This window comes from Morone saxatilis, unplaced genomic scaffold, assembly GCF_004916995.1.
Source record: "Morone saxatilis isolate NCDOM2014 unplaced genomic scaffold, NCSU_SB_2.0 Contig11, whole genome shotgun sequence".
Taxonomy (NCBI): domain Eukaryota; kingdom Metazoa; phylum Chordata; class Actinopteri; family Moronidae; genus Morone; species Morone saxatilis.
The window spans coordinates 18663097-18671642 of record NW_023339663.1 but is presented as its reverse complement, the minus strand read 5'-3'; the positions used below and the strand labels follow the sequence as shown (position 1 = coordinate 18671642).

General features: G+C 42.2%; 1 protein-coding gene across 4 annotated transcripts in view; it reads right to left on the bottom strand.

Annotated features, from left to right (window-relative positions):
* The window catches only part of ahctf1 (AT hook containing transcription factor 1), a 21000-nt gene extending 15510 nt beyond the window's left edge, over positions 1-5490 (bottom strand). For 3 of the 4 annotated variants that reach the window (XR_004797564.1, XM_035682383.1, XM_035682385.1), the window contains exons 1-9: positions 5228-5490; positions 3173-3299; positions 2527-2677; positions 2210-2312; positions 1552-1732; positions 1046-1253; positions 604-720; positions 409-493; positions 125-275 (exon numbers count right to left, since the gene is read on the bottom strand). Coding sequence is in view for 3 of the 4 variants with exons in the window: in XM_035682383.1 (XP_035538276.1) it covers positions 125-275; positions 409-493; positions 604-720; positions 1046-1253; positions 1552-1732; positions 2210-2312; positions 2527-2677; positions 3173-3293 (1117 nt within the window). In the remaining variant the exon portion in view is untranslated. Of the gene's footprint in view, positions 1-124; positions 276-408; positions 494-603; positions 721-1045; positions 1254-1551; positions 1733-2209; positions 2313-2526; positions 2678-3172; positions 3300-5090; positions 5205-5227 lie in introns of those variants that run through there. The other variant, XM_035682384.1, reaches the window with a different exon arrangement.
* Between the last annotated feature and the right edge of the window lie 3056 nt (positions 5491-8546).

The following is an 8546-nucleotide window of genomic DNA, read 5'->3' as shown; positions in this document are numbered from 1 at the left end:
TTTCTCTACTATGACAACACAATGTACAAGCAAACAGTATTCCAATTTGATTATAAATACTAAAAACATGCACTGATTATTAGTTCATATGTTCCACAGGTAGTCTCAAGAGAAGAACACTAACCTTCATTCATGCTGTCATCCCTGTCAGGATGGGGTCTAAACTTCTCAATGGTCTGGCAACTCAGTAGGCGAATGTTGGTGGCCTGGGCCCTAAGAGGAAAAGCTGTGCCATTTAACTCCTGACTGTAACGTTCCTCACAGTACTCCAGACCCTGAGTGACACAAAAGAGAATAAACCAAGGAGGTTAGGATTTGCTCGGACTGACAGGACCAGCAATGTAAATAATTCTTTAATTAAAATGAATAGACAGTAAATATTGTTGTAATCGTGTATGCACTAAAGACCTCATAGAGGATCTTCCCAGATGCTAGACACTTCCTTTCACTGAAGGCCAGCTGAAGCAGGTGGAGGCTGACCATATCTCCCTCGCTGTGTGGGAGTGAGAGGAGGTAGAGGACAAAATAAGAGCTTGGAAAATAAACACACACCAAAAGAACCCACTTTGCCTGGATGGAGTATTTGTTACATGTAAGACTTACAGGTCCTGAGAAGACTGGACAGCCCAGAGGTAGCAACAATTCCTGGGGTCGTTTTCTGGCTCCTGGAAGGTGAAAGCATGGACAGGCACCCTGCCACCCTCTAACTGGGAGTGGTATCTATGCATGAAAAAAATATAAACTGAACATTTATACAGATATATACAGATACAGTAAATGCAATTATCAGTGGTATATGATTACATTATATTATAGCCGTTTATAAATTCAAAGGAAACACAGACTCTTTCCAACTACTGTTGACAATACAAGTCAAATTAAATGTACCAACAGTCTAAATTTACTCTACAAGACATACAGTAATAATGCAATGTGCCTTATTTTAAAAGGGACAGGCTATCCAGAATTAAAACCCACATATCTTCCCTGCCCTTCTTCCCCACTTTCACAAAATATGGAAGTCAGAAGAAATACGAAGACTCACTCCTTCTTTAGAACCTTCATGTTCCACAGTTGTAAGTATCCGTCAGAAAATCCCACTGCCAGCTGGTTGGTCCTGGAGATGTACTGCAGAGCTGTGGCTCCAACTCCACTGGGCCCATTCAGCTGGAGACAAAGATGTCTGCCCTGTCTGGTACTGACTTCTCTAAGCCTGGGGATCTCTGCAGGAGACTTGGTCACTACCTGCAGGTCTGGGATTAGAAAGTAAATAAAGAAGATGGTTTTAGATAAAGAAGTCAAAGTGTGTGGCAGGAAAAACAAAATAAGCAATCCTTTACTAATTTACACAAGGAACACCTACAATGGACTTCTAGGTGTCAGTATACAGTATAAATATTTTTTTCCCCACACGCTGTGCAGATTAGGGAAAACTATCCTCTTCCGAATAAGATTAAGAGCAGTTTGTAACAGACAGAAGACAAACAAAAACCACACACATAAGCATGCAAATACGCATAAACCCAACGCTTCCTCATGCAAGCTCCTCACCTGAAGCCTCCAGTTCACTTTGGCTGCAGGACAGGTCGTCAAGACAGAGGTCCACAAGCAGAACATGACCAAGATCTGTTACTACAGCGGCAATGCCAAAGAACCAGCGCAGGCTCTGGTGAAGATGCTGGGTCGAAGTGCTTGCTCCGCCATAGCTCACTAATGGCTCAATGGCTGTAATCTAGACAACAGGGAGGGTTGAAAGAAGACAAGAAAAACAGATGCTGTTCAGGTTTGGATGGATAGGCTAGGCTGCCGTAGGCAAACACTGGCTGAATGACACAAGTGTATCAGAAAGTTTAATCTAAATTCTTAGTACTTACTTTTTCTTAAATATAAATCTCTATTTGACACAAAAAGCTTCTAATGTAAAGCAAAAGCTACATTTGGCTCTCACAGGAGCAATGCTAATAGCGAGAATGTTAAACTGACTGTTAGCTAACATCAAGAAATATTGCAGGCTGTAAATGTTTTTTGCATTCATTGTAAAGACATGAACATTTGTTGAGATACATCTGGTTCAGGTTGCCTACAAGGGTTGTTTTGACTTTTTCCACTTACAACACAAAGACATGTCAGCAATGAGAAACACACACAAAGCACAAGACCATCTCTACCAGTTAAGAGTAGAGGTGCCCCAGGTACACAGCCAACTCACCCTGCCTGGTATAACCACAGCTTTGACCACCCTTGACAGTCCCAAGTCATAGAGACACAGCACGCTGCCCTCTGCTTCCTCCAAGCCAACCAGCAACCCAGACCTAGTAAATAAAACAGTACAGAAGTTAAGTTTGAGATGTCCTCAGCAGCACTGTCATTTATATACATTTAAAAATCTTTCTTTGTAGAAGCACGTAATTCTTACAGTTGTTGACTATCACTTATCACAAATTTGACTATGTATTAAGTAGTTTGTTTTCTTTTATTACAGTCCATCGTTGAGTGATAACATAAATAGTGAAACATAGTTCTGACCGTTTGAGCCAGCTGAAGTCCCTGGCAGCTAGGACACTGGGTGGGTGCTCGCCTCCTCCACTGAAGCAGTACGCAGACAGCCGTTCTCCTGTCACAGCATGGACAACCTCCAGATGGGGGCCACAGGCCAGCCAGGCCAGCCCACTGCGGCCTACACACACACACACACACGGAAATGAAAGGTTAAGGTCATGAGACAACGAGTGACCTGCAGACAGCTGTTCCTAAGTTAAAATCTAAATAAGTGATTATGTGGAATATTCCAGCATTATGTTTTTCAAGACAATGGTATATATGAACTCCTAAACTTACTTCTTAACTAGGAAATCTGAAAAATTGATTTTATTCACTGTGAATTGGCAAAAAAATGACTCAACAGATTTTTCAGTTTTATTTTGATATTTCTTAAATAACTTAAGATGCCTCAACAATTTCTACTGCTTTAAAGAAAAATACTGAATATAAAATTGGTCACGTTGCCTACCTGGGTGTTAATAATAAATAAATAAATACTTCAATGTGTTTATTTTGCTCATTGAGGGAGTAGTGACAACGTGTTTTAAACCTTCGATTTGTCATCGCTACTAAGAATGGAGGGAAGAAAAAATTCATTCATAGAGCTCAATGATCATAAAAATAGACTTACCAACAGTGAACTTCCCATGTAGTACAGAGTCTAGGGTGATCTCATCCTCCCCCAGAGCATCTACAGTCACGCCTGGAAACGGCAGCAGGCTGCTGGTGACTTGGGCAGTCAGGTCATGCATTGTTCACTGTATAAACAGGAAATACAATAAGTTAGTTAGTCCATTTACCCTTCATTAATAATTTACTATAAATAATGAAAAATGATTGCTAAAGTTATGTGGTCAAAATATAATTCTATTTGTGAATATCACCCTGCCCTTGATACTTTCTCACTAATTAAACATAAATAACGTAGAGTAAAAAGAGAACCTGTGAAACACTATTTCTAAACCCCTCCTACTCCATAAATCCACTTCAGGCTTTATCTGCTCGGCTGGGTTTTACAGTACAAAAGAGGTCTTTCTTTCAACCACACAGTTGCAGCCCCAGTTGTCAGGAAATGTACGGTCAGCAAACTTGCTGACAACTGGGGCTGCCACTGAGTTTGAGTTGTAATCAACAACACATCTGTTTGCAGACGTGAGTTCTGATTAAGTGCATGAGTAAAGCACTATTTGAATCATCGGTCAGAGGTTTTACCCTGGGTTGATTTCTAATTACTCTTGTGATGTTATTACCCATATTGACCCAATTCTGTAGATGTTTATGTTGTGCCCTGCCTTGCACCAGTGTTTCAACAAGATAATGTTATCTCCAGCGGAGTGGTATACATGGTGCTTTCAAGGCCCACTCCAACTGAAGGGAAATTTCTGTTCTGTTTCCTAGCGTGCAAAAACAGGACACAATACTGCCCTCTATGACCACTCTGGAAAACACAGTGAATTCAAGTGAACTCCCGCGCAACCAGCCTGTCAGTACGCAGCCACATGCCATGACCTGAGGTTGAACATGTTAGACCCATTACAACAATCATCAACTAAACAACCCGCATCTGTGCACTGAAGGGTGTCGCCACATTGTCACAGACTACCGACAGAGGCAAAGACTTCACAACAGCAAAGAAGCAGATTCAAATAACAAATCTAACTTCAATAAATAAAAAAAGTCCAGCGCTCACGTGTCAATATGTGCAGGTGTGTGAGTGAGCACCGATCTTATTTGTGACTTTACACAACACAGAACAACGTTCAAACGTGATCGTCAAACACATGAGACACGATTTAAAAGTTAGTCACATGTTTAACAGTTAACAAGCTAATGTTAGCTCAGTCGTTAGCATGTGAGCTGAGCTAGCTGGACATAATGTAAACAAACAGCGGATCGCTTTCTTTATTCAATGTAGGGTGAAGTGCAGTTAAACTCAGTCCAGGGGAATGACACATTACACATATGCTAACGCTACTGAGTGCTAAACGAGGACTGGTCGCTGCTTTATGAGTACATTAGCAGGCTACCCAGTTAGCCTGCAAGGTCACGGAGGATTACAGTTTATCACGTTAAAGTTAGTCTAACGAGCTACAAGCTACATCAACATGGGGTTGTTGTATTTATTTTACCTTGTGCCTGCTGGTTACTTGTGTGATCTGTGCTACAACAGTCCACAACGCGGATTAACATGTAATCCTAAAGTTAGTTTAATCACCCGAATAGTAACTATCTGGTTAAAACAGAGTCGGGGTGGCTAACTAGGTTGAGGTCCGCTGCAGTGAACTACAGCGACTGCTGGCGTTACTGTTAGCAAAGCAGCAGCTACCTTATTCTTGTGTGACCCACTTTTAAAACAGGCGGCCAGGACTATCGTTGGTAATTCACCCGAGCCAACATCTTATTATAATCCCGCTGTCGCCTTGTCTTCACTTGAATCTGTGCACACAGCTAGCTAGGTGGCGTTAAATGTCGCTTTAGCTTTAGCTGGAACAAAACGCACTTAGCTCGTAGCTACTGGCAACATCACGGTGCAGCGACAAAACACTCACACACAGCTGTTTAATCGACAGAGGGATTTATCCGGCATGAACAAGTCCAGTGAACTAGCCCTGGTAGCTCTCTCCCAACTACGCTGGAAAACGTGATGCAATGTGCCGCTAGCTGCTACCAGCTCTCGTTACACTACCTGTCTGATGAGCACGGCTTTATCACAGCCACCGATGTTTGCTTCTTCCTTGACGAGTCGCCCGATTCCTCCTCTCTCCTCTGTCATAATCCGTTTCTTTTCAAAGTGCAGCTCATACGTAGAGTCCTCTGTGCGCTTCTACTGATTGACAAGCTAGAGATGCTCCTCTGACTTCAGGCTTCAGGCTTCAGGCTTCAAGCTCTAAGCGCCATTTCCACAGTGGGAAAGTGCTCCATGCTGATCTTCTTCACCGGCGCTGCTTCTGGCAGAGTAGACACCACGCAGGCGCACTGCTGCCCTCTTCCGTCTGGGCGTAGTTTCTGTTTACACGCATATATTACTTTTGGGCTAAACATTTAAATGTGCCCCACCTGCTACTCTCCATACTCCTTCTGGTGAATCTCTATATTTGTTCGCAGTCACGTTAAGGTGTTTTCTGGCCCTACCAGCCACTGGGGCACAATTGGCTAGTGTACTTGTTTACTTACTTAATATAGATTCAAAATTGTAGACATATAATGTATATTCTACTTCCCAGAAACGCCCAGAAGTGTTGAGTACTTGAGTTAGAAATGTACTTACTTGTGTTCAGGTGGAATTTGCTCCTCCCCATGAACCTCCTTTCCTAATCCAGAAGCATCTTGAGGCTTTCTCCACTCTGTAATGTTCTTGATAACTCTTATCCTTCCCTTTCCAGTGATGCCCAGGTCTCTCCAGGTTTCGTGGAGTGATTGCCCTGCAAAACCTAGCCAACCAACATGGGCATGCACCTTGCCTTCTAGCCCTGCTTCTGACAGTCGATGGCCAGCTTTTCATACAGCACGGTCAGCTCCATTATAACAATGTTCTTTGTTGCCTCTGAGGCCAGGATGATGTTTGGCCTCAAGGTGGTCAAAATTGTCTGGGTGGTGGGGCGTGCTTGTCTGCTGTTGCATATGCTGATAGTTCCTGCGATGGGTTTCAGAACCTGGTTCTGGCGCCGGGTTTACCGGCCTTTGGGAAGCAGCTGAGGATGTGCTCTAATGTCCCCTTGCCTGAGCATTGCACACAAACACTGTGGCCTCGCAGCAATAATGGGAGGATTCAAGTCTGGGGTCAAGGCCCAGAGTTGAGCCCTCCCCTTACTGCTCTGAGGCCTCAGTGTTCAACACTGTGGGCCTTGACCCTCTTGCTGTGAGGAGTACAGAGTGCTCACTGTGTTGGCGTGGGTTTACTCCGAGAGGCTTTGGTTTCCTCCCACATTTTAAATAATTATAATAAAATCAAGGCTGGTATCTCCTTCAAATAGTAAACACAACACACAGCCTTTCAGTAACTATTATACTGCAACCTAAACTTATCTACACACTTTATGTCTGACTACAGTAACGTTACTGTCCCTCACACCGGGAAAGACTTCCCACAACAAACCGGCACAGGTTACTTAAAAGCCCACCTTCCTTAAAGGGGAAGGCTCAGCCGGTAACACACAGGTGCAGTTAGGCTGTGGATGGAGGAAGGATCAGATCTACAACAGAAGCCTTTCCTCCAGTGCTGACAATAATCCTTGAGGAAACTCTGGAACCAATTTAAAAGACCTGTCTTATTTTCTCTATAGTATATTTACCATTGTAATACAGCGCAGTCACTTTTCAGGCAGTGCTAATATCTCTCTGAATATACGAACTTCTATTTGTATGCCTCACAGAACTTGGAAACTACATTTCCCAAGAGGTGTAGACAGTTGACAATGATTGCATTGCTGTGTATTCTCTGATGAAGGTCAGATAGACCAATCAACTGAAGACATCATAATAAACGTGTGTGGATATAGTCAACACTATATCTATACACATTTATGATAAGTTAAACTCCTGCTAAATCATTGAAAAGCTCTTCTGGATCTGGAGGATCACAGATCATATCAGAGGACAAAGTCTGTGAGTGTCTGGCTGACACTATTTCACTCACCTTCGCGGGGGCGACAGGTGTTACAGAAAGCATCAGTTGCAGAAGAACCAAAAAGGTAACAGACATCCTTGCCAGAAAAGTGACGGAGAGAGTGAACTCAGCTCTTAAAAAGCTGTGGAAGCAGTGGGATCAGCAGCGAGGGGAGTGAACCACCTGTCTTAAATCTTCACCCGCAGACTAAAAATCATAGTCAGACACATGATAAAAATCTTTCAGACAGATTTATGAAGCTATGAGGTACTGGCTCAACCAGCAGGTGCAGCTGAACCAAAGGGAGAGGGACCGTGCAAGTATTGCTGTGAAGCAGATAAAGGGAGTCATAAGTCTGCCAGCACTCACAGACGGCCCCTCAGTAAATGTAAGGGACACTGACACCTGTGTTGGAACCAGAACCAGCGTCCATCAGTCTGGAGACAGATTTCAGTGGTAAAACACTTTGCATCACTGTTGAGCCAATCCATCCACTGCGCCTTGAACTCTTTGCTGTGATGAGTACATGAGTAGTTGTTTTTAAAATCTTCCAAGATGTAACGTTAGATAACTCAGGATGAATTCTAATGACTCTTGTAAACTTTTAAGGATATTTTATTGTCATTCTCAACAAGGGTATAGGATGGAATTTAGAGATAGTTCTCTTTATGCTACCTTCAAAAAGAAATAAAATAAAACATTGATCAGTGAGTCATAAGTAAAATAAAAGTTTTATTTAAAAAAATATATATATTATTCATTTGTATGATGAATTGTTGTGGAAGAATTCAACAGCCTCACTGTCTGAGGGAAGAAGCTGTCTTTAAGTCTGGTGGTACGTCAGCAGAAGCTTCTGACCTCTTCCCAGATGACAGTAGGGTGAACAGGCTGTGGGTGCTGTCTGTTAGTGATCCTTCAGGCTCTGCACAGGCACCTCACCTCACTATCTATTTTCAAAGTTCTTAAAAAAACAAACAAAAAAAAACAAACAAGGAAAGACATGCACCCTATAATTAACTTTCTGATTAAAAATAAATCACAAACACTGTCAAAAATATACAAAACCTTTGAGAACAACATGGACACAAACAATAGCATTCAGAAACAACGGATTTCAAAAACCAACTAGTGGAATGAAGAATGCAAAGAAATTCATAAAACAACAAATTCTAAATATTGGAGGGAACTTGCATAGAAATTCTGTATCATATGTTATACATATATAATTTATGTATCTTTTCTTTGAATCCCTTTGTCATTTCCGTGTCTTACAAATGAGATGAAATTGCGTAATTTCCCCCTTTTTTTTTATTACTGTCCTGTGCTGTCCATTTTTAACTGCCATTTAGATACTGGGAGTTTACTACACAAGAAGATGGAATTCAAAAGGGATCCACCT